This window comes from Xiphophorus maculatus, chromosome 13, assembly GCF_002775205.1.
Source record: "Xiphophorus maculatus strain JP 163 A chromosome 13, X_maculatus-5.0-male, whole genome shotgun sequence".
NCBI lineage: Eukaryota > Metazoa > Chordata > Actinopteri > Cyprinodontiformes > Poeciliidae > Xiphophorus > Xiphophorus maculatus.
Genome location: NC_036455.1, coordinates 8,806,425 through 8,831,591, shown reverse-complemented (window position 1 = coordinate 8,831,591; position 25,167 = coordinate 8,806,425). Strand labels below are relative to the sequence as shown.

General features: G+C 35.2%; 2 protein-coding genes across 3 annotated transcripts in view; one reads left to right on the top strand and one right to left on the bottom strand.

Moving 5' to 3' along the window:
* Positions 1 to 891: 891 nt before the first annotated feature.
* On the top strand, positions 892 to 10,270 carry bnipl (BCL2 interacting protein like). 2 transcript variants are annotated; one of them, XM_023344442.1, is made up of 15 exons: positions 892 to 1,063; positions 2,503 to 2,550; positions 2,666 to 2,748; positions 3,670 to 3,726; positions 3,829 to 3,873; positions 3,959 to 3,991; positions 4,069 to 4,125; positions 5,018 to 5,101; positions 5,200 to 5,361; positions 5,427 to 5,600; positions 6,471 to 6,573; positions 6,646 to 6,777; positions 8,408 to 8,494; positions 8,582 to 8,680; positions 9,192 to 10,270. In XM_023344442.1, exons 2-15 carry the CDS (start codon positions 2,510 to 2,512, stop codon positions 9,214 to 9,216), a joined length of 1,182 nt encoding a protein of 393 aa, XP_023200210.1. In that variant the 5' UTR covers positions 892 to 1,063; positions 2,503 to 2,509; the 3' UTR covers positions 9,217 to 10,270. The 2 variants fall into 2 exon arrangements, with proteins under 2 accessions (XP_023200210.1, XP_023200209.1); XM_023344441.1 differs by having other exon boundaries at positions 893 to 1,063; positions 5,427 to 5,672.
* A 4,436-nt stretch (positions 10,271 to 14,706) lies between these two features.
* cdc42se1 (CDC42 small effector 1) overlaps positions 14,707 to 25,167 on the bottom strand; it is a 30,466-nt gene continuing 20,005 nt past the window's right edge. Inside the window, exons 3-5 of the mRNA XM_005805478.2 lie at positions 22,943 to 23,047; positions 21,422 to 21,493; positions 14,707 to 20,134 (exon numbers count right to left, since the gene is read on the bottom strand). Coding sequence (XP_005805535.1) covers positions 21,425 to 21,493; positions 22,943 to 23,047 — 174 coding nt within the window. The 3' untranslated portion in view covers positions 14,707 to 20,134; positions 21,422 to 21,424. The remainder of the gene's footprint in view (positions 20,135 to 21,421; positions 21,494 to 22,942; positions 23,048 to 25,167) is intronic.

The window sequence follows — 25,167 nt, the reverse complement described above, 5'->3', positions numbered from 1 at the left end:
TATTTTCCTGTAAATACTAGACTCCTGGAGATCAAAAACTGTCCTTGCTTTTCTGATAAAATTTCTGAGACTAAGCTCAATATCTCAGTATATTTTTTTTGCACATTTTAGTCTTTATTAGACACATTTTAAAGCTAAAAATGTTCCGTTTCTCTTAGAAAATTTCTGAGATTATTCTCAAAGATGTTTTCAAGAAAACTTTCGAGTTTTTATACTCAGAAATTATTTTTATATTTTTTTTCTTTAGAAAATTTCTGCGATGAATGTAAAACTTTTGGTGTAATTTCTTGCAACATTTCGACTTTTGGAGCTCAGAAATATCCTTGTTTTTTCAAGGATTGAATGATTTTTCTTTTTGTTGTTATGCCACCTTTGTTTGTTTGTGGTAGGAAATTCGGACTCAGGTTCCAGATTAAGAAATCAAATCCAAAAATAAAAATAAATAAACAAATAATAAGGAAAATTATTAGACACTACAACATTTCTGAGATTGCTTAAATCTCAGAAATTTCTTCTAGAAATTTTTTTGTCTTAAAATTCAGAGATTTTGTTGTTTTTTCTAGAAAATCTTTCTGCATGTGAAGACAGAAAACCTTTCAGGATCTTTTAAGTCTGTTGGAAGTTTATTACAGCTTTACTGCTTTTACTTTTTGTTTCCTAAAAAGTAAATGCCCTTTAAACTTTTCAGTCCGTCGCAACGCTATGAGACACAAACTGTCAGACCGCAATAATACGAGCTGTGTCTCATTTTCCCTGCGGACTCGTTCAGCAGGCAGCAACATGAACGCCGCCATCTCCACCCCGCCACGCCCGCTCACAGTCACGGTTGGCACAGCAACGGGGTGGGACCCTGATTGCTGCAACACACCTCCGTTTTCTTTATATATCTGAAAGTACAGACAGAGAGGGGAAGCACAGCTCAGGTGTCAGAGTCCGCTCATAAACGGATCAGCTGAGTCACCAGGTGTGGAGCTGGTTCCCATTGAGATCCTCCATTTGTCCCGAACCGTCTCACCTTTCCTCACCTGTCCCCCCCTCACCTGCCGGGGCCGACAGAGCTGCTGTAAGTCTGCCCACTTCTACTCTGTAGTAAACTTTTATTTTAAATCTTTTCTGTGGCGTTGGACTTTTACATTTCAGCTCAATCCGTTTCTGTAGTCAGCCTTCTACCAGAGAGGTAAATATAAATGAGAGCAGGAAGGGTTTGGGTTGGGTTTGTTGTTTTCCTGGTTCGGATCCAGTGAGCAGAAATCTTAGAGCAGCAGCATTTGTCCAGCCTTGTGTCAACAGTTCAGTTCGTTCTAGCTGTTTCTCATTTCAGCGTTCAAGAGCGTCAGAACGACCCATTAAATGATCAGAAAATATGGTTTATTTCTACAACATGGTCTCCAAAGTGTTTGTCATGGGAGCCATAAAATGTCAAGTTGAAAGAACCACAGGGAGCACAAACCTTTTAATGTTTTTGTTTTAAAAATAATGGCAAAAATTATTTAATGATTTCATTTTTACCTGTTCAGCAGTAAACTAAACACAACATTTTAATGACAATGAAAGTAATCAGATTTTTTTGACAATGTGTTAGCACTAGAAAAAAGGGAGAAAATTTCTGCCAAAAAGTCCCAGAAATTTTCTAAGAAAAAAACAAAAAAGGAAATGTCAGAGTTTGAAAAGTTTTCTAGAAAAACCTTAGAAATTTCTGATTTTTTTTTCTTGAAAATTATTTAGATTAATCTTAAAGTTTCTGACTTTTTAACTCCCATTTTTTAAACTTTTGGACCACAGAAATTTCCATGTTTTTCTCCAGAAAATTTTAAAGATTAATTTCAAAATATCTCTAAATCAGGGGTCTCAAACTCCAGGCCTCGAGGGCTGCAGGCCTACAGTTTTTAGATATGCCACAGGTACAAAACGCTGGAATGAAATGACTTAATTGCCTCCTCCTTGTGTAGATCAGTTCTCCCAGCCTTGCTAATGACCTAATTATTCTGTTCAGGTGTGGAGCAGCAGAGGCACATCTAAAAGTTGCAGGACTGCGGCCCTCGAGGACTGGAGTTTGAGACCCCTGCTCTAAGTCATATATATATGACCTAATTATAAAATAAATAAAATAAAAACATGTGCACAGAAATATGTAAATCCAGAAATAAATGTTTAGATTTGAGACAAAACATTAAAACGTGCAAGAAAATTTTATTTTTATAGCTGATTTTAGTTATATTTTGTACAATCTGTCCAACTTAGTAAAGAATAAATAAAATAAAGGATTAAAAACGCAGGAGGAATATGAAATGCACGTGTAAAGTGACTTTATTTGCACCTGTGAGTGTAACTGTAGGAACTGGTTTACATGTGTGTTTACTGAAAACAGGTCTGGGAGGGAAGGTGACGCGGCGGAAAGCTGTTATTTTTAAGTTCCTGCTTCTGCCAGCCAAATCCGGCAGCATCAGTTCTGTCTGAATCCAAAACACAAACTACTGCATTTATTTTCTCCTCCATGAACAGAAGCAACATGGAGTCCACAGGAGAAGAACACGAAGAAGAAACGTCCAGGTCAGGGGTCAACCTCAGTATTTTTGATTTATTTAACTGGGACATGAGAAATTGTATAAAATACTTGAATTTTCACTTTCGAGGTAACTACTTTATCCACTGGGTCTTTCTGCAGGATCATTTTGGGAGATGAAAACTCTGAAACCAGCCACCAAGACGCTGCAGATGAAAACATTTCTACTACAACAACCACAACAGGTCCGTCAGCCATTCACTTCACTTTAAATTATGATTTAATCACAATATTTCACTGCAAAAACACAAAATCTCAACAAGTATCTTTGGTCTAGTTTCTAGTGTGAATATTTTAGTGTATTTGAAAGTAACGTTTCAGCAGAAATGTCCTCCATGACCACCAGGAAATGCTGTCCACACAGCAGCACTGAGCTCTACTAGAGCCAGGTTTATTTTTATTTTTGTCAAAACATGTATCCCAATATCTGATGTCTAATATAATCTGATACCTAATATCTTCAAGAACTTTCATTCAAAAAGTGAAGTTTATCTGAAAATTAAAATTCAGTTGTAATTTAAATGCAAGTTTCATATTGGATTACCCAAATAAAATGTTTTTAAAATTTGCTGATGATTTTTGCACTTTTTAAAAGAAGAAAATGTTGTGCACTGCGAAATCACAAAATCTTACCAAGACAAAATTAACTCGCAAATAACTTTTTGGCAAAATATAGGACCTTATTTCAAGTAAAAAATTCTTTAATGCTGATGGAAAAAGTACTAGTTCCACAATCTATGGGCTCTGCACCGTTACCCAGCAACGCCAGCCAAGCCAAGCCCGTAACCTAGCAACCAGTTCTAGTTCCACTGATTAACGGAACATTTTTTTCATGTTATAAGGGACTTAAAACAAGCTTGTATATCTTGCGGAAAAGTTACTTGTAAGTTAGTTTTGTCTTAGTTGAAGCGTACTGAGATATTTGCACTAGAAACTAGACCAAAAATACTTTGTAGAATTTTGTGTATTTACAGTGTTGTTTAGCTTTTGATTGATGTTTGCTCTGTTTGTAGTTCGAAAGACGCCATTAAGCAAATCTCAAAAGAATCAACCTTTTTGTCTATCTGAAATTAAAATCCAACTTTTTTGAAAATGTCTCCCAACAGAAGATGAGGAAACAAGAGGAAGAGTTGTCATGGCAACGCCAGATGGGGACTCAGTAGGTAAGAGGAACAGGCATAAGTCTCACTATCATCAACCTTTTGAAGACAGGAGGACCATCTATAAAGCAATCTGTAGGTTTTTTAGATGTCCTTTATTTTAAGGTGAGGAGGAAGGAAGAGTAGAAACACCTGCTGTAGATGAAGAGGGTGAGAAATGCTGCAAGATACCTTAAAATCCCAACCTCAGAAATGTGGCTTTTCTCATTAGTTTTATTATTATTTTTATCTTCAGGAGGGATCCAGCAGATGTCTGAAAGCCAGGCAGGTGAGCTTACCTGCTTTTTTTCTTCTCCCTTCTCCGTTTTTTGTCTTACTTCCTGTGTTTCTTTTGTTCTTCGCCAGCTGAGCAATCTGAGGAATCAGAGCAGAAACCGTTAACACCCAGCAGAGCGAGACCAGGTACAGCTTTCTGTCATCATACAGCTAGTATATATGTCTCAAAGTTGTTGTTTTTATTTAAGTTTTATTGACTTCTGATGCATTTACATTTTCAGTAGAGTTCTTCTGCATCACAGGGCCAAATCCGGCCATAGCTTCTTCGCCCCTCTAGACTCAATGCGGCACATAAATAGAACCTTCAAGATAACATTTGTTTGCTTAAATATTATTAGATCAATCAAATCAAAGCAGTTTTCATCTGTATAATGCCAAATTATACCAGTTACTCCAATTTTTCCAACAGATTCCTGCACTTTCCATGCTAATTTATAATTGTGAGTTTTTCATTTAAAGAAAATGTAGAAATGCCAAAATATGAGTTTGAAAAATAAACACCCAAATCTTTTCACTATGGCAGGCTAAAAATAGCACATTATTACTGTGTAACCTTACAAAATGCACGCCATACAAGTGAAATAATCTGTCAGTGGAACTAGCACTGGGCTGCTAGGCGACCGGCTGAGCTTGGCTGGGGTTGCTAGGTAACAGCACAGTGCCAGTGGAACTAGTACTTTTTAAAATCAATATGAAGGAATTAATGACTTAAACAAGCTCCTGTATCTTGCTGAAAAGTTACTTATCAGTTTGGTTTTTCTCATTTCAAGTGTTGCTAAGATATTTGCACTAAAAACTTGATCAAAAACACTTGGTAAGATGTTTTATTTTTTTCCTTTAACTTTTCTTTAATATCAGAGTAGAAAATATTTGGTGTGATTACTTTGTAAGATTTTGTGTTTATGCAGTGAAGGGCAGTTCAGCGTTGGATATAACAGAAAAACCTAAAAGTACATATTTATTCCTGATTTTGTTATTGTACGTAAACATCCTGACTGTCCATCATTTCTGTCCTCAGCTCCGCCCAGCAGTCTGAATCTGTCTGGGGATCGACAAATGAAGAAGAAAGTGCTGGCAGCTCCAACTCTGAGTCTGTCATTAGGTGACAGTTTTATCATATTTGTATTGTTGTTTTTATTAATTTATGTCTTTCTGTGTCAGCCTGTTTGATGTTTTTAAATGATGACATTTCTCCTCCAGGCGGCAGCGAGTCGATAACGTCCGATGACCTACAGTCCACCTTTCTCTCCCCGTCCCCTGAGGATGCAGAGGACACGACGCTGGATTTTGATTTGGACGCCTTGGAGACGCCGTCCGATAGCGAATCCCTGCACTTCCCCCTCTATGACCTGGATCTGGAAGGTAACCGTAGGGAACAAATCGTGAACTTCACATGAGCAAATTCACATTTTCTTCTTCTTCTGCAGATGACATGCGGCGACTTGGTGTGGCCTCCCATCGCCTCAGAGCATCTGGGTCCAGACCCAGGTCCGGTTCTGGAGCTGGTTCTCTACCAGGGCCTGATCAGTTTGGACTGGGAGTCTTGGAAAGGGAGGATGTGGTGGACAGCGAAGGCACCAGGTGGCGCTGCTTCACAACAGGTGACCCTCCTCAGGAGTCAAGGGTCAACATGAGCGTCCTGGAGCCGTATCTCAGAGTTCTGTCACACGGAGGTTCGACCTACTTCCTGCACACCAAACTGACCCTCACACTGCAAAAACTCAAATGTTTTTTGGTTTAGTTTCTAGTATGAAATATCTTAATACACAGCAAATAAGACAAAACTAACTTACAAGTAATGCTTTAGCGTAGCAAGAACCTGTTGCTAACTTCTTAACACTGATGAAAAATTACTAGTACAACCGGCAGATTATTTCACTTATAACATGGGAAAAGTGTCTTGTGGAACAAGAACTTGGTTGCTAGGTGACGGGCTGGGCTTGGCTGGCGTTGCCAGGTAACGGTGCAGGGAACGAGTACTTTCTTTAGAATCAATATTAAGGAATTATCTATTTCAAAAAGCTCTTTTTTAAAAACTAAATTTTAGAAATATTTAACACTTTGAATGGAGTAGCTTGTTAACACATTGTGGATTAACGAAGTATTTTCCATTCTGTTCTAACAATAATAATAATAAAACAATAGATTTTATTTATAATGCCCTTTATATTTTGAGATCTCAATGGGCTTTAAAAGTCTAAGAAATTAAAAACAAACAATGACAATGGAAATAAAGAATTAAATAATGAATTAATGAGATTAAAGTAAACATCTACAAAAATGAACATACATTTTTGCTAAAAATGTTGCTATATCTTGCTGAAAAGTTACTAAAGTTAGTTTAGTCTTGTTTGATGTGTACTAAGATATTTGCACTAGAAACTAGACCAAAAATAGTTGGTAATAGTTGGTAAGGTTCTGTGTTTTTGCAGTGATAGCTGTTAACCTAACCAGTGGCTGCCATTTGTCAGGTTACTATGGAGACGGTGAGGATGACATCATCGTGTTTTCCTCCTGTTACCTCCCGGAGAACAGTCTGGAGAACTACCAGTATGTGATGGACAACCTCTTCAGGTGAGACGCTGAAACCGATCAGATTACTGATTGATTATTGGATTCTCATTAGTTTCTGTTTCCGCCTGTCAGGTTTGTCATTGGGACTCTGGAGCTGATGGTGGCAGAAAACTATGTGATAGTTTATCTTTGTGCTGGAGGGCAGAAGGAAAAACTCCCAGGAATCGGCTGGCTTAAGGAGTGTTACACCACCATAGACCGCAGGTAACAGCAACACATCGAAACGGGAGAGACTCTGACTCTGCACTGCAAAAATACAAACTCTTACCAAGTATGTTTGTCTAGTTTCTAGTGCAAATATCTTGGTATACTTGAAATAAGACAAACTAACTTATAAGTAACTTTACAACAAGTTATGAGCTTCATTAAGTGAATAATCCCTTAATACTCATGGAAAAGTACTTGGAAATTGGCAGATTATTTGAATATAACATGGGAAAAATTAATTGTTATGAATTAATCTGCCGGTGGAACTAGTACTTTTTAAAATAAATAAAATAACAATCAATATTAAGGAATAATTTACATAATATAATAATATACATAATGTAATATAATTTGTAAGTTAGTTTTGTCTTATTTCAAGTGTGCACTAAGATATTTGCACTGGAAACTGGACAAAAAATACTTTAAAATAAGATTTTGTGTTTTTTTCTGTGTGAGGTTTTCAATATGTCCTTCTGGGTTTATTTTTTTATTTTTGCACCAATAAATAATTAATGAGAAATAATCAGAACATCCTACTACTTATTAAGATATGGGAGAAAAATATGCTCTTTGGTCTCATTAAAATGTGTGTTAATTATAGCCCTTATGAACAATTTAAAGACATAATATTGATTTAAGTATGAGAACAAATAGAAATATTTCAAGTATTTCATAAGTTTATGATCAACTCATGAGAAGGATTGTATTGTTGGATTGTATTATATTTTTCTCTATATTATTTCTGTTGAAGTTTTTATAAGTCCATTGAATTTTTGCTTCTTCTTGCAATGTTATCATTATTATTTGTCTCTTAATATTTTTGATCTGTCTTTTAATTGTGCAAACTAAACTAGAGTAAACACTGAAAATAATCTAATATTTTAAGAGTTACACATAATCCACCTCTTTGTCTCGAGGTTTCATTTAAACTGTTGTGTTAATTCAGTAACGTACCAGTAGAGGGAGTACTTTCTCCACAGTAAAAAATTAAAAGCTAATTTAACTCAACTAAACAGATTCAACAAAAACACAAAGAATAAATTACAAAACTCAATTGCATATTACATTAACTGATTTATATTTTAATTAATGTCATAGATTTTGGTTTATTACATCTTATATGTTTGTTTTTCAGGTGATATACAATATGAGTAAATTATATTAGTTACAGTATTTACATCTTAAGAGTTTGTTTGTGACACCATCCACTGCAAAAACACAGAATCGTACCAAGTATTTTTGATTTAGTTTCAGTATTATTGACTTGCTTTAAGTCAATATCTTAATATTTATGAAAAAGTAAAATCTTCCAGTGGAACAAGATGAGAAACATGCAAGTTAAAATATGGGATTTCACTTAAAACATAGGAAAAATATCTTATTATAAATTGGATAATCTGCCATCTGAAGTACTTTTTCATTGATATTGAGGAATGATGTATATATTTATACAAAACAAACTACTAACATTATTTTTGTCTTATTTCAAGTGTACTAATATATTTGCAGTAAGACCTTAACCAAAAATATTTGGTAAGACTTTGTGTTTTTACAGTGTAGGCTTCACATCAGATGAATTTATCTGTTTGGAGATCAATCAACTCCAAAATCTGTTATTCATTTGTAGGTTAAGGAAGAACCTGAAGGGTTTCTACGTGGTCCATCCCACCTGGTACATCAAAATCGTCGTCACCATCATCAAACCCTTCATCAGGTTTGCTGCCTCTTCTTCTTCTTCTTCACTTTTTCCAACAGCAAAAAATGTCAGAAAAACAAAAATCCTTTATCTGTTTCTGTTTAGCTCCAAGTTCAGCAGAAAGCTTCAGTTCGTCAACACGCTTCAGGAGCTTTCTCTCTTCATCCCCACTGAGCATGTGCAGATCCCAGACTGCGTCCGACAGTGAGTCAAGCACAACAACACAAAGGATTATTTACCTAGCAGTTTAACTCCTAACTAAAAAGACTAACAAGATAAATCAATAATATATATCATGACAGACATGTGATCAAATCTATTAGACAACATGTCTGATAGAATATTCAATAAGTAGAAGATTATATCAGAATATTCAATCCAGAACTGCACAACTGACTCGCTCATTCTTTGGTTGCCTAGCAACTCATTCATTCTCTGGTTGCCTAGCAACAACTTGTAGGGTTACCTGCGCAGTAGCAATTTAAGGTTTTCCTCATAACGCATAAAAATAAAAAGCAACGTTGTTAAGTGAAAACTGTATAAAATAGGAAAGGTCACGTCACCAGTTGGCAGAATTTCAGATATTTAAGACAATATTTATCGATATCAACTGATGTGAAAAGCTTTTATCGTGATGTGTTTTTCAGCCATATTGGAAAATGGCTGAAAAACAAGAAGATGCAATTTTCTCATAATTTCTCTGTTTTTCCTGCAGGTACGACCAGAACCAGTCCAGTTGAAGCTCGGCCTGAACAGATCAAAACATTTCTCTCTGTATTTATTGTTCATCACCCTGCAGACTTCCAGTTTCAGGATGAGGATGACAAAAATCTTACAGTTTTTATCTTGTAAACAGTGTTGATGGAAGCTACGGAACTATACATTTCAAATAATTTCCTATTTTTATTATTTTAAAAAGAGAAGAACATCATCATGCAAATTAACTATGAACACAAGCTGCCTGATTTTACAAATTTATAGAATTTTTTAGTCTTGTTTTTTGTCTGAGATTTTCTTAAGGCTCCTGGTTTTTAGGAGCAAAAGTGCTGACATGAAGCACAATAGATTTTTAAAATACAGTGATTAAACTGCTGTAAAAATTAGGAACTATTTTTTAAAATCTTGTGAATCACCATTTTAATAAAAATTAAAGTAAATGAGAACTAAATATTTTTAGATTTTTTACATTTTCAGTCATTTTCTCCATAACCAGGTGAAGTTTTTGTTTCCACACATTCAGTGTTATGAACACAGTTTTATTCATCAAACCCAACTGGACATGTGGGTGCTTATTTTTCTGATCAATAAGATTTTATAGAAACGCTTGTTAAATTTGATGTTTGTCTTTATGTTTCTGGAAACGGTGAACTTTATGCTTTTGAGACATTTGTTCCAATGATATTACAGAAATAGCATCATAATTCAGTACGTCCTTCTGCAATCTGTGGAGGGAAATAACACAGACTTCATGAGAATTGTGTGGCAATATTTGAAAAAACAGCTGAGTTTACAGATGCAGATTCTACTGTGAAACAAATCAGCATGTTGAACGATCAAACATATTTCTTTGTGGGTAAAAAAGGCAGCAGGAAGACCTACATATTTTTCCTTTATTCTTATTTTATTTACCCTAATGTTTGTACTCTACATCTGTACGCTGTGAGATTCAAATTCTTTTGCCTATGCTCATAATCTTGGCCATTAAAACTGATTCTGAAAGGTCTATAGATGTTTCCAACAATGGCTATTTCATGGAAATTTTGTTCCAATTAAATTCTCCAACCTTTAAATTCACTCATCAAAAGCGTGATATTAATTCTGTGTTTTTTGTTGTTTTTTTATTAATGTAAACCATTTTGTTTACAGAGAGCCTCAGATATTTGCATAAAATCCCACAAATCATGTAATCTTAAAAATACAATCCCACACGGTGAAATGTGGTGGTGGCAGAATGATACTGTGGGAATGTGGGTCAGAGCTGATGCACTGCAAAAACACAAAGTATTTTTTTGTCTAGTTTCGAGTGGAAATATTTTAGTACACTTGAAATAAGGCAAAACTAACTTACAGTTAACTTTTAACTTACTTGTTTTAAGTGAACAATTTCTTAACATTGATGAAAAAGTGCTAGTTCCATTAGCAAGTGGCCCTGCGCTGTTACCTAGCAACGCCAGTCTAGCCCAGCCCATCGCCTAGCAACCAAGTTCCAGTTCCACTGATTAATTCACTTATAACGAGACATTTTCCCCCATGTTATAAGTGAAATAATCTGCCAGTGGAACAAGTTTAAAATCAATTTTAAGGAAATATTTCCTTAAAACAAGCTCATATATCTTGCTGAAAAGTAACTTGTAAGTTAATTTTGTCTTATTTTAAGTGTGTAAAGATATTTGCACTAGAAACTGGACCAAAAAAATACTTGGTAAGATTTTCTGTTGGGTAATTTTTAGCACAATGGTCCATTTGTACATTCTAAACGTGTGAATTTGTGTTGAACAAAATCAAAATGTGTAAAAATCTAACACTGTAAGGGTCCTGGTTCTTCTCTGATCCAGATCGTTATGAAAACATCGGCATGATGTGAACACTGTCACTTTGACCAAGAAAATAGACGTTGATAAAGAACTAGAAAGCGTATAACTGTGAGTGGAAGCTTTAAATATTCTGAACCACTTTCTGAAGTTCCCCTGCTAGTTAAGCTACGATGTAAATCAGAAAATCCTCGTGAAAACCGAAGGTTACGTCAGAGCTGGAGTGAGGTTACAGTAATGTCAGGATGTGTCTGCGCGGCCCGTTTGTCAGGATATGGAGCTGGACAGGAAGGAGGTGAGCTAGCTGCTGAGGAAACTCCATAAACAGGAACACAGAGCGGATCATGTGCTGGTCCCAGTTCGCTTCATGCTTTCAGGACCAGTTCAAACACATGAAGAAACCGAACGTCACATTTTCTGGTTCTGTTCCTCTTTCCCCAGGGTTCTGTTTTCCTACATGCATGTAAAACCCATAACAGGAACCTGAAGATGGGGAAGAAACTAAAGCACACTGGGAGCACTGGGATGGCTCTTTTATGTGATGGTTTACTTCTAAAGTTGATTAAAAACATAAAATATTACCAAGTATTTTTTGTGTGTGGATTATTTAGTCATTAGCCTAGGTGGATAGAATAACAAAAAATATACTGAAGTAAGATAACTCTACTTCAACAAAGTTTTACTCAAGTAAAAAGTAACCGTCCAAGAAATTACTCAAGTGAAGTAAAACAGTATTTGGTAAAAAATTGAAATGTTTACTCAACTACTGAGTAATTGATCAAGTTATCAATACTTTAATATTTAAAAATTACATAATCAGATGGAACAAAATAAGTTAAGTGGAAATCTTTGGGTTTTAAGGACCAAAATGTCAATAATTCAAATAAGTAACAAAAAATAACAAAATCAAGCAAATAAATTTTTTCCAGGTCAGTTTCTTTCTATATAAAATTTATAAAACTTTAACAAAAACTGCAGGTGTATGCCTTTGCACTGCAAAAACACAAATTCTTACCAAGTATTTTTGGTTTAGTTTCTTGTAGAAATTTCTTATTACATTTAAAATAAGATAAAATTAACTTACTAGTTACTATTCAGCAAGAAATTTCAGCTTATTTAAGTCAATAATGTCTTAATATTGATGAAAAAGTTCTTCTCATTCACTTATATCAAGATATTTCTCCCATGTTATAATGAAATAATCTGCTAATGAAAGTAATTTTTTTTCTGTGAATATTAAGGAATTATTGATTTAAAACAAGCTCCTATATTTTGCTGAAAGAGTATCTATAAATTAACTTTGTCTCATTTCAAATGTACTAAGATATTAGCACGAGAAACTGGACCAAAAATACTTAGTAAGATTTTGTGTTTTTGCAGTGTATCTGGTGGAGTTTTGGTTAAAAGAGTAGATATACTTCATAATAAAACTACTAAAATATAAACTAAAAAGTACAGAGTAATAAAAATACTCCTAATACTCTTTTTTTTTTTTTTTTTTTTTTTTTTTTTTAAATGTTACACAAGTAAATGTAATTGAGTAAATGTAACTAGTTACTACCCAAACCTGGTCAATAGCAGTTATAATTTTTTGGTCTTATATAATGATTATTTTCAATTAAATATATTATTGTTTGTGGTTGTAATGTGACAAAATATGGAAAAGTTAATATTTGCAAGCCACTGTAAACCAAAAGGGCAAAACATTTAAAACTAAAACAAACAAACAAACAAGAAACATTAAATAAATAAAAGCTCTCCTCAAGAAAAAGAGTTTTGGCATCAAGAAACAAGAATAACTGACTACAGTAACCTTTATTTTTATTATGTTTTGTTAATCCGTCCTAACTGGACAGTTTCTCAGTATTTTATATATTTTTAACTTGTTGATGTGACACCTGAATTTCACCCCTGTTGGACAATTATCGATATTTCTGTTGCGACATGTCGAACCAACTGTCTGTTTTGGGCTAAATTTACCCAGAATGCTCAGTTTCTGCAGTTTAAATCAACTCAGCCATGTTCTCTGTCAGCGGATCAATGTTAGGAAATGACACCCATAAACATTTTTTTTTTTTTTCCCCCACATCTGGCGAATTGAAAAACTGAAGCCCAACATAAATCAGGAGCAAAAACGCTTTCAGCTCGGAGTTTCTCAGCGTACAAAATGTTTACGTTCTTTCCAGCCAAAGGAGTAATTTCCTAAACAACGGTTTTCATTTTGCAGTAAACTGTGGAGCTGCAGTAAAAACCCTGGACGTTTTTCACCGCGCATGTGTTTCCCCACACGCCCGGCTCCAAACGCCAGCCAGCAGCGACCACATCTTTCATTTTTGCCCTGCCGCCCTCCCTCCCGAACCCCGGTGCCGGACTCTGGTTGCCGTGGAAACGCGGAGTTTAAACCGTCATTATTTCAGGCCTGTGGTCTCCAGCGCAGCTGCTTGTAATAAAACGTGATCCTGAAGTGTGATGCCATGTTTGAACTGGGTCAAAACATGTTGTACAAAGTACTGACTGCACTACACAGAGCTAAAAAAAAAAAAAAAGAGTATCAAAAGTTTTGTTTTAAAAAGTAGTTGAAACTATAGCTGTAGTTTTAGTTTAGCTCCACCAAGGAGCCAAACCAATGGCTTTAAATTCAGTGAAAAACATACTGTTTTGCATGCTCAGCTTTTAAACCAGTGTTTATTTTACTTTGGAAACAGCACAACTTTACAGAAAACTCACTTTTTATACATTTTGGCTCATATATCATTTTTCTAACCAAGCAAGACTGATGAAAGGTCTTAATTGTAACATTAGCCACAGGCAAATACTATATAACATAATGTTTATGTTTAATAAATGAATGAAAACATGTTTATGTTATACTTAACATAAACATGTAAACATAAACATTTGTTCAACATACATCCCGTCTCATTAATTCAGATTTTAGTTGTGTGTGTGTTTTTTTTAATTACTTTCCTCAACAGGAAGGTTGCTGGATGGTTTCTTCGGTCTTTGTTTTGTAAGAAATGTTTCCATTTTATGTTAGCTGTGCTAGCTTGAGGAGCAAAGTAGCTTAATAAATTTGACTAGCAGCCAACCAAAAAGATGAGCATGGCAAAAAAAATATTTCAAGAAGATTTTAATTTATATATTTTTCAAATAATGCTTGAAAAACTAATCAGAAAAACTTTGTAATTAAAAATGTATGGTAAAAAATTTTACTAGATTCAATATCACCCTCATAAAATATTGAGCTAAATCTCTTTTTTGGAATTTGGTGACAATATTTTGTTTTAGCATTTTTTTCTCATCTTCCCTCCAACTTTCTGAGTCCCTGTTAGCGCCTTGTGATGACCCTCCATGGGACCGCGGCCCCCACTTTGAAAAACATTGCTGTAGGCTATGGTTCTGCTGTTGTTAAAATATGCTAGGATACAATATTTATGGCTATAAAGTTGTTATGATCAACTGTTTATTTAGAAGCAGGTTTTCCAAAACTCCAGTGCCATGAATAAGTTGCAGTGATTTACTGTCAATTAGGGAAGTCTCAGCTTTCAAATGTTTTATTTAGTCAAATCTAAAGAATTTAAAACTGGCACAATGTTGTATTTTTTTTTTCTGGCAGATCATCTCTGTTACTGCCCACACTCGTCAAAATATTGTGGTGTTAAAATAAAGCACTTTCACCACAGAGATGCAGAGAGACGGAGGAGAAAACAGCAGATTTATTCAGCCGCCATGAGACATTTATTACATAAGGAGATAAAGTCACTCTGTGGGTCCGTTCCTGCCATGGAGGAGCAAGTTACATAACAAAAACAAAACTGAAAATACAAAAAAAAAAAAAATACCATCAGTCACACACAAATCCCCTGTTCAAAATACAATAATCTATAAAATCACTGCATATGAAGGCATGTAAAGTAATCAAGGGGAAAATTTTATGTATTTTGTTGATATACTCAACTGGCAACAGAGATCTTATCTGATAATAATAATAATAAAAAATCATAATATATTCCAACAATTTTGCCTTAAAGCTGATTTTTTAAATAACAATACAGCCTTCTTTTTTATGTTTGTTGAGCACAGATAAAGTCTCAAGGTTCAATTTGTTCCTCAAATCTACCAAAACCAAATTAGCAGTCTGTCATCGGAACAACTTTTAATATCTGTTTTGTTAGAGCTTGACATTGTGACTGTAAAACAGATCGTAATATAAGAGTTTCATATTGGTCAATATCGATAATTATTGATCAGATTTTTGTATTAAATATCTGAAATACAGTCAAACTGGTGTCGTGACCGTTCCTCTTCTATCCACAGTTTCACTCCACGTCGTTGTTTCATTTAATTTTTAAGCAGTTATGAGGCACAGTGGGGGAACCTTAAACTGCTACTGTGTCAGTTACTCAGCAGGTTGTTGCTAAGCAACCAAAGAATGGGTGAGTTGCTAGGTAACCAAAGAGCGAGAGAGTCAGTTTATTCCACCAACTTAGCTTGACTGGCTGTTAGAGGTTGAGCTGCTGAAGTCTTTCCTCTGCCTCTGCCTGAATATTGTACTAGATTATTGATTACATATATTGTTATTGATTTATTGTCCAGCCCTACATTGTGTGCTTAGTAGCTAAAATTTGATGGACACCTCAAAGCCGAGCCTTCAGATGAAACCAGTTAAGTTTTTTTGATTGTTTAAAAACACATTTAACACACAAAGGCTGACAGAAATCAGCTCTTTTGGTTGGGGGAGGAGCTCAAATCATTCATAAAATTATTAATTTTAGTTGATTATCTGATTGTTTTCTAAGCATGTAAACAGATTTTTAATTTCTGGTTTGGACTGATTCTGAATTTTGTGATCAATAGTTATATATCAATGACATGTGACCTTCTGACAATATCAATAGTATTTTAGAAAACAACAAAAAGCACAGGGATGGTTTCACAATAATGACGGAAGAGTTAAGCATCAAATTTCAGCTTTAAGGTGAGTCCGAAGGGGAAAGTGCTTTCCAGTGTTGTTGGAGTGTACAGTAAGGGTAGATGGGAACCAAACAGGAAGAGGAAGAGGAAGGGAGAAACTGTGGTCGAGATAAACAAAAGGAACTACACTTCAGCAGCCTGAGAACAGGTTAAAGTTTCCACAAACCAGAGGGAGGGGAAACGGAGACGGGGACCAAAGGTCGGCATAAATGTGAAAACTTTTCATCCGTTTGTTCTCCAGGCTGAAGGAGTCTGGGAAGAGCCTTCAAGCTCACATGTGGCGTCCAAATGGGCCGTTCCTAAACGCTCTGCTATACGCAGCCAAAAGTATTCCAACTATTTATTGCATTAGTTCAGGCATCTGAGCTGAGGACTCTTTAAATACTTCCGTAAAGCCTTAAAAATTTTAACGGGAGGCTTCTAGGTTTGTTTCAAACATGGGTTTTGGGTGAAAACTTGGATTAAGAGTCTTTGTGAGCCATAAAAGGAACATAAGAGGCTATTTCTAAACTCACAGAGAGAGGAATCAGATTTTCCCTTCAGCAGAAATTCACCACCGTTTGTGTCTACAGCTGGGAGGAAGTGAACGGTTGCTATGACTACAGCCGAGACCAGTGGTTTCCATGGAAACCAGGGATTTTCCCCCAGGTAAGTTATCGATACGTTCATTACTTTGGAGTACTACTGCATTTATTTTTGCTTTGGTTTCTGATTTAACATTAGAATGTTAATTTAAGGATTTAGAAAACTTGTAGAAAAGTTAAATAGCAATATTGAAAACTAGCTAGCAACTGCTAATTATTTGCGCTAAAGGGTCCCACATGTCTCAAATCAAAAGATATGTCGCAAACCACAACGCTTGACAAAAAAACAAAAAACATATTAGGAGACTGATGCTTTTCCAACTACCTGCTGCAGCTGGTTGTGCTACAGTACTTACTATTAATATTGAGAAGGTTTAATGCAAATAGGAATGATAAGCTAGCATTTGGTATTGTTAGCAGTAGAAATTTATCCAAAGCTGTTCAGTAATTTTACTTAGTGGAATCAGATATATAATAAAGAGTAGTGGCCCGAACATCGAGCCCTGAGATATTCCATAACTAACAATGAAGTGTGAGGAAACCTTGTCATTAATATGAACAAATTCAAACCTGTCAGATAGATATGAGCACACCAGGCTAGAACCGTTCTCTTGATCTTCAAAATATGTAAGTCCGTAAATGATATTATTAGGGATTGTATCAAAGAATACTTTTACTTACTGACAAAAGTACGGTTTCTGTGCCACCATGAGCTCTTAGCTTTAATATGTCAGCTGAACTGGTTTCTATTGTGGAAACAGGAATAATAAATGTAGATTCAGTTTCAGCTGTTTTTATTTTTGTCCATCTATATTGCAGTGACATATTGAACAAAACCCTTTTTTACAGGTTTAGCTCAACACTTTTATAGCAGTGGCTAACAAGGCTTTTAAACTACAACTTTTACAATTTCCTGTAATAGCTAGCTGTATTGTACTGTCATGCTAATGCTAGCTCATATGCAAACAGAAATGCTAATGGAAGATTTGGTTGTAGATGTGTTAAGTCTTTCCATTTCCATGTTCCTCCAAAACAGTCTGACACCTAATAATTCTTGTATTATTGAAAAACCTTTACAGCAGGGATACATTCAGTTTTAAACCACTTTTCATCTTCTTGTAGCAGTTAGCTTTCCTTCAATCCCAATGCTAAAGAGTTGATTTCAGCTATGACTTCTTGTTTTTCAATTTGTGTCTGATTTTTATAACACTTGATCTATTTTGGTAAACATTTTAACAATTCAAATTAAAGCAGTAGTAAACCGGAGCTTTAAACCACCTAGCTATATGACATTGCTAATGCTAGCTTCAATGATAATTACTGTTTTTCAATTGAATGTTATTTTGTAAGGAAAATAAAATTAAACTTCACTCCTATGGGAATGATAAAAGTCTCGCAAGAATTTATAGTTTTGTCTTTTTTGAGTGGTATAATTACATGTTTGGACCAGAAATTAAAAATCACCCAATGTTTAATTTATAATGTCAGCCTGGATTTTCACTCCTGTTAAATATGTGAAGGTTTAATACTTTGAAAATATAAGAACTTTAGTGACATGACATTCAGTAAACATATACATATTTTTTTATTCTTCTTCTCTGTGTCTTTATGGTGTTTTAATGAACTGTTGACACGTTTGGACCTTGATGTAGGTACAAAATATAAAAGTATAAAATATTTACATAAATGTTTTTCAATTATTAAAAAATACTTGTTTGAAAGGGACTGTACAGTTTTATTTGGCACTGCACAAGATTTTAATCTTACAAAGTGCTGTAATTAATCTATCTGATTAACCAAAACGCATAAAACCTGAACAAATTTAATATATTTCCTTTAAAAAAAAATCATCTGAAGTAAATATTGTAGCTCAAAGTGTCTCAAAATAGTTTCAGTTTCACAACATCTCAAAGTGTTTAAAATTTGCTCAAGACAGGAAATACAGAAATTTTGACACGTAAAAACTTAAAAGCCTAAAATCTAAAACAAAAATGTAAATAAGCAAAATAAGATAATAAGGATGGGGTGAGATACCAAAGAAACGAGCAATATAAATTCAACAAATATCACACATTAAACCCCCCAAAACAGCATAAAATTACAAATAACAGATTTTCTTTTAAGTCAAGCACTCACAACAAAAAACAGTCAAACTCTACATCCGCTACCAGGTGCAGCATGAAATGTCTTAAAATACTAGAAATATCTTAAACAGTGATGGCCAATAAACATTTTTCTCGTCCCAAGCCAACACTGGAATGGGTCGAACATTTCTTTTTTAGAGTAAAATAATATTAAAAGAGAACTTGCAGACATGTGGGTTGTTTATACTAAACTGGGAACACTATGACACACACATTCACATGTCTGCGCTTCTTTTCTACCTTTTTATAGGCCACTGCTGACATCATGCAGTCCCATGACCTCAAATGTGTTTCTCTAAAAACAGAGGCTTACCATAAATGTCCACAAATAAAATGACTGAAGTTCCCCACAATGTTCAGATATTAAAAACACACACACACGTACATCCCCCCCTAAACACACACACACTGCAGTCCAGTGTAGCAAAAAAAAAAGGGACTTTCCTGTCTCCTTAAAACAAGAGTCTGTCGTCACTGAGCACCCAGATGGTGATGACCAACCTGAAGGATTCTGGGAAATGAAGTCCAATGATGTCACCAGACGTTTAACATTGGAGAACAGTAGACAGAACACCAGGTGCTGAATAATACACTGCAAAAACACAAAATCTTACGAAGTGTTGTTGCTCTACTGATGTCTTAGTACATTTGAAATGCAACAAACTAACTTATAATTAACTTTTCAGGATGATGTGGGAGCTTATTTTATGTCAATACTTTCTTAATATTGATGGAAAAGTACTAGATCCACCATCAACAGGCCCTGAGCTGTTACCTAGCAACGCCACTCAGCCAAGCCCGTCGCCTAGCAACCAAGTTCTAGTTCCACTGATTATTTCACTTCTAACATTACTTTTTCCCCCTAGGTAAAAATGAAATAATCTGCCAACGAAACCAATTTTAAAGAGTTAAAGAAAAGTTACTTGAAAGTTAGTGTTGTCTTATTTTAACTGTACTAAGATATTTGAACTAGAAACTACTTTGGTCGTTTTTGTGTTTTTGCAGTGTAAGAGTTCAGCAGAATAAAATATCTTGAAAATTTAGAAACACCAGCAGTTAAATGCTGTTCTTATATTCCTGATTTGATTTTTTTGATCATACAATAACAGCTAAGTCTAATTTAATGCTGATGAGAGACCTGGTGTCAAATCTACCCCCCAAAAATAACATTTGTATAATTCATGTTTGGCTACAAACTTTCAGACCTGACCAGGGTGAAAGAAAGAAACAAAACACATTATTATGATTATTACATTTGCTCAATAAATTTAAAATGTAGGTCAGCAGGGTTCCACTGTTGATCAGTGACACTTCAGCAGGGCAGCAGGATGGGATGAAGCCGTTAGCTGGATGATGGAGGACAGGCTCAGAGGTTCAGAGTGCGGAGGAGGTCAGTCAGCTGGTTTGAGTCAACTTAATACAATCCTGAAAAAAAAGAGACCCAGAGATTTAAAATTAAATCATTTAATGTGTAGTCAGCATACAGGTAAGCAGTTATTTGCTCCATCAGAGTCATAATCTAAGAGAAAGTTGATCCTCAATCTGTGTAAGAGCTGATAAATCAAAAGGAGGAATAAACACCTACATGAATTAAACATTTTTAAACAATGAAAATGTATATCATTTAATAAATATCAAGGCATTTTGAGGTTTGATATTTTCCACACACAAAACAGGGCAGTTCTTGTGTGTAAATCAAAATGAAAAACAAGAACATGTTCCATTGGCTTCCTACGTGATTATTATCCAAACAGTCAGAGGAGGCTTTACTATTGTGGTTTTCAAACACAAAAAATAAACCAAAGTTGACATCAATAGCAATATTAAATTTTTTTCCCCACATGACTTACATTTTATGCACAAAATAAACAACTTTCCAACCCCATGTAGCATGTAGCAGTTCTGCAGCGCCAGCTAGCACTACAACGCTAATATTATCACTGCAAAACTGTTAGCTTGAACATAAGCAGGAATGATGAGTAAAATTAGGTTTTTGCTGTGTTATTTATTTTTCTATTTTTGTCATATTTTATAGCAACAAAATAATCAGTTCTGTAGCTGCTAGTAGCTGCTAGCTTTGATGCTAATATTAGCTTGTATGTAAACCGGAATGATAAATAATGACTCGGATTTTAGTTGTGTTGTTGTTTCACTTCTATCCTGCTCTAACCCAGTGCAACAGATTCTGTGTAGATGTTTTAACTAAATGACAATCGGAGCTATACCTTTTACCTTTTTATACTTCCTGTTGTGGCTGGCAGTGCTAACGCTAGCTTATGCTTAATAATAAGCTGTAATTTGGCTTCAGTTCTGCAAAAGAGTCACACATGACATACAAATTTTATCTGAATGTGTAAAATATTTTGAGTTTTCAGTGTTTTTATAGAAACTCTTTCCTGAGTCAAGCTGTTTTGTCCCACAGCTACAAAAAAGGTCACTGAAGCCTCCAGTTCCCAATACTTTGCTTATTATTTAATTTTGGGGATCTAAATAAGATCTAGTGGTTAAAAATGAGGAAAGTTTTGCCAAAAAGTCATACGACTGTGATCAGACTGAGCGTCATCCAAGGTCAGAATTACTGAACAAATAATGAATCATAAGGTTTTGGAGTCACAATGCTTTCAACAGTTTTGCAGGTTGTAACACAGACTGAGTTACCCAACATTAATCTTTCCTGTTTTTTTCTGCTCAGAGTGAGAGTTGTGTCCTTACCGGCTATAACAGGCTGTTCCTGCAGTTCATGTTGGGGCCTTTAGACCTCATCTGCTCCTGAACAGACCCTGACTGTTAAAAAAACAAACAAAGAGAAAAACATTCAGTCACACCCGACAGGAGGCACACGGCACATTAAACAATCCTCACAGGAATGAGTAAAGATTGAAAAAATGAATAAATAAAACTAATTATTTTAGAAAACAAGTTAGATAATGCATGTTAGTATATAATAAAAATGTATAAATTGGTAAGATAAAATATATTAACTCCTTAAAAGCAAATTGCACACTTAATGGACCAAACAAACTTATTCAACTTGCATACTTTTTGTCAAAAGAACACATGCATATGATATTTAGAAGTTAATTTTAGACATAAACAAATAAACAAACACATTTAATTTATTAAAAATAATTATTCATCATGAATATTTTACATATAACAAGAATGCAGCAAGTAGTTTCTGGATGGAAAGCCAACAATAAAACTCTTGTCTTTTCCAGCAGCCATTGTACAGCACTGATCAAAAGTGTTGGGAGTTCCGCGTGGGTTGCTAGGCAACGGTGAACTGCACTGCAAAAACACTAAATCTTACCAAGGAATTTTGCTCTAGTCTCTAGTGTAAATAGTTTAGAAAACTTGAAGTAAGACAAACTAACTTAAAAGTACCTTTTTAGCAAGATATAGAGGCTCGTTTCACGTAAACAATTCCTTATAAATCAATGAAAAAGTTACAGTTCAATTGGTAGATAACTTAACTTATAACAAGACATTTTTCTCATGTTAAAGTTAATTTATCTGCCAATAGAACTAGAACTTTTTCATCAATATTAAGGAATTATTTACTAAAAACAAGCCTCTATATCTTGCTGAAAAGTTTGTCTTATTTCAAATGTAATAAAATATTTGCACTAGGAACTAGAGCCAAATTTACTTGGTAGGATTTTGTGTTTTTGCAGTGTGCAAGTCAATTCTGATTTAACATTTAAGAGATTTTTGAAACGGCTCATTTTCCCAACACCAAAAAAACATTAATTTATGCCAAAAAACGGCTGATAGGTTTTTTTTAAGGGCTTGGTCGTTTTTAGAAGCAGTGGAGACCAAAATGGAAGTATAAAAAAGTGAATTTTGCTAACAAAAACCCCCTTTAAGTAAGCTCCAGGTGGAAAAACTCAGTCATTAGTTTGATGTATTCTTGCATTCACACCAAACGACACTGGAGCAGGATTTCTAGGCTGGTCCAGAACGACCTCACTGACTGCCAGAGTGGAGGCAGATTTCCACATCCCAGATGTAAGAGAAAAGCCAAAATAGAAGCAGGAAGGATGCAGTGCCACAAGACACTTCCTGACACCCATACACACAGAGAGCGCCTCTGTCCTCATGCTGGACTGAAGCCTGGCCATCTCTGTTTGCTGGGAAGCTGCACAGATTTACTTTTACTTTCTGTCCTGAGTTACAGTCAGGTAAACCGGAAAGGTCAGGCTTCAGGTGGAGACTAAGGCTGTGCCATCTCACCGGCTGCAGGCCGTCTCCCATCTCCCCGGAGCCGATGTGCGTTAGGTGGATGAAGTTTGTCGGCGCGCCGATCATGCTACGGTCGATCTTCCTCCTGTTCTTCTTCTACACAGACACAGAGATTTTTCACTTTAGATAAATAGACATTCTGTCCTGAACAGTGGATCTGAAGGAGAAAGGAAATTTCAGAAAGAAATTATGGTTGAATGTAATAGGCTTTTAACTGAAAACAACAGGTTAAAAGGAAACAGACAACGTGGACCGATGGTGCACCTGTTGCTCTGCACTGCAAAAACACAAAATCTAACAAAGTAGTTTTGGCCTAGTTTCTAGCGCAAACATCGTAGTACATTTGAAACAAGACTAAACTGACTTACAAATAAATTATTCCTTAATATTCATTAATAAAAAAGTACTAGTTCCCTAGCAACCAAATTGTAGTTCCACTGGCAGATTATTTCACTTATAACATGGGAAAATGTCTTGTTATAAGTGAAATAATCTCCCAGTGGAACTACAATTTGGTTGCTAGGTGACGGGCTATGCATGGCTGGCGTTGCTAGGTAACGGCACAGTGCCAGTTGATTGTCAGTGTAACTATTATTTTTATTTTTTATCAATATTAAGAAATGTTTGTCTTAAAACAAGCTCATATCTTGCTGAAAAGTGATTCATAAGTTATTTTATCTCAAGTGTACGAACATATTTCCACTAGAAACAAGACAAAACATACCTGGTAAAATTTTACATTTTTGCAGTGCATGTATCTTTACAGGTCTTAATGGACATAGCAGTTTTATTCTATGTGCCTTTTTGTCATCGCTCCATTTCATTTTGTGTCTTTTCTTTTTATATGTAATTTTTAATGCCTATGATATTTTTGTTTTCTCTGCATTTATTTATATTTTTAACCAGGTAAACCCCGTTGAGATCTAGATCTCATTTTCAAGAATGACCTCACTCTTCTCTAAGATTTTGTGTTTTTGCAGTGCAACATAAAATGTTTCATTATGGAAGTCAAACAAAATTAAACTAAAATTATTTTGTATTTTAGAACAAATGAAAAAAAGAATATTGGTAGAATTTTTTTTTTGGTAAAGATACTTTTAAGAGCCTGTTATATATTTTTATATAAAGAGTTTGCATACGTATTTAGAGAAAAGCTCTTGTTTGTTGTTGCATTCATAATCAAAAAGATTTCCTTATTGGTTTTTAAGAGCCACACGTGGCTCTGGAGCAACAGCTGCACTGCAAAAACACAAAATCTTACCAGGTATTTTAGTCCAGTTTGAAGTGCAATTATCTTAATACACTTGAAATAAAAACAACAAAAGAACCAACTAACTTATAAAGAAGTTTTCAGTAATCTAGGAGATTGTTTTAAGTCAAGGATTTCTTAATATTGATATAAATACATATTTCAAGTGTAGTGAGATACTTGTACTAGAAATATGACCAAAAATACTTGGTAAGATTTTTTGCAGTGTGGCAGACCACTGCCCTAATGAGACGATTCTGGTGTTGAAATACTTTCAGATCTTTCTTATGCGTCTCTTTTGTTCCTCTGATGGTCTGTCTCTGATGTGTCTCCACATGTCCACATACTCTCAGTCTCAAATCACCACAATGAATCATGTAGGAACAACAAAACGTGACGCAACAGACGGAGAAAAAGGAAAAACCCAGAGGAACCGCGAGGCCTCCACGATAAAACAGGAACTCCCCACACTTCACAGCAGCAACTACAACAGATTTTACCTTCAGAAACTACATCCAACACCTGGAATTAGGTTTTAATTTGAGGTTCCTTCAGAGTTCAGCTCCTTTTGGTGCATTCAGGGACACTCGGAGCTCTGGGAATCAGCCAATGAAACCCCTCATTAAAACCTTGTTCGCCTCCCGAAGTCCAGTAAACCCCGCTGTGTGGAAACACATCCAAGCCGCAATCAAAACCATTTAGAAGTAATTTAAGAGGCTTATGCTCGGGATTATCCAGGGCCTTTATGTAACACAGCAGAACTAAAAGTGATGGGTGAACACAAGCGAGACGACAAGCCCTGAAGATCACACAAAGCCTGTAGTGTAGGAGAGGAGCTGCAGTTTCTGGGATAATTTCAGACAATATATGTTTAAAAAATAATATGTAGATACACTGATCATAAACTGGTTTATCAGTGCTTAAGAGATTCAACCCACAAATAAAACAATGTGAAGAAAATGCAAAA

Bases quoted from the DNA above. Each gene is read 5' to 3' on its own strand.
- bnipl (XM_023344441.1), top strand. From the start codon at position 2,510: ATGGAGTCCACAGGAGAAGAACACGAAGAAGAAACGTCCAG. The intron at 3,727-3,828 runs GTAAGAGGAACA...CTTTATTTTAAG, and splicing joins GCCAGATGGGGACTCAGTAG to GTGAGGAGGAAGGAAGAGTA. The intron at 6,778-8,407 runs GTAACAGCAACA...ATTCATTTGTAG, and splicing joins TACACCACCATAGACCGCAG to GTTAAGGAAGAACCTGAAGG.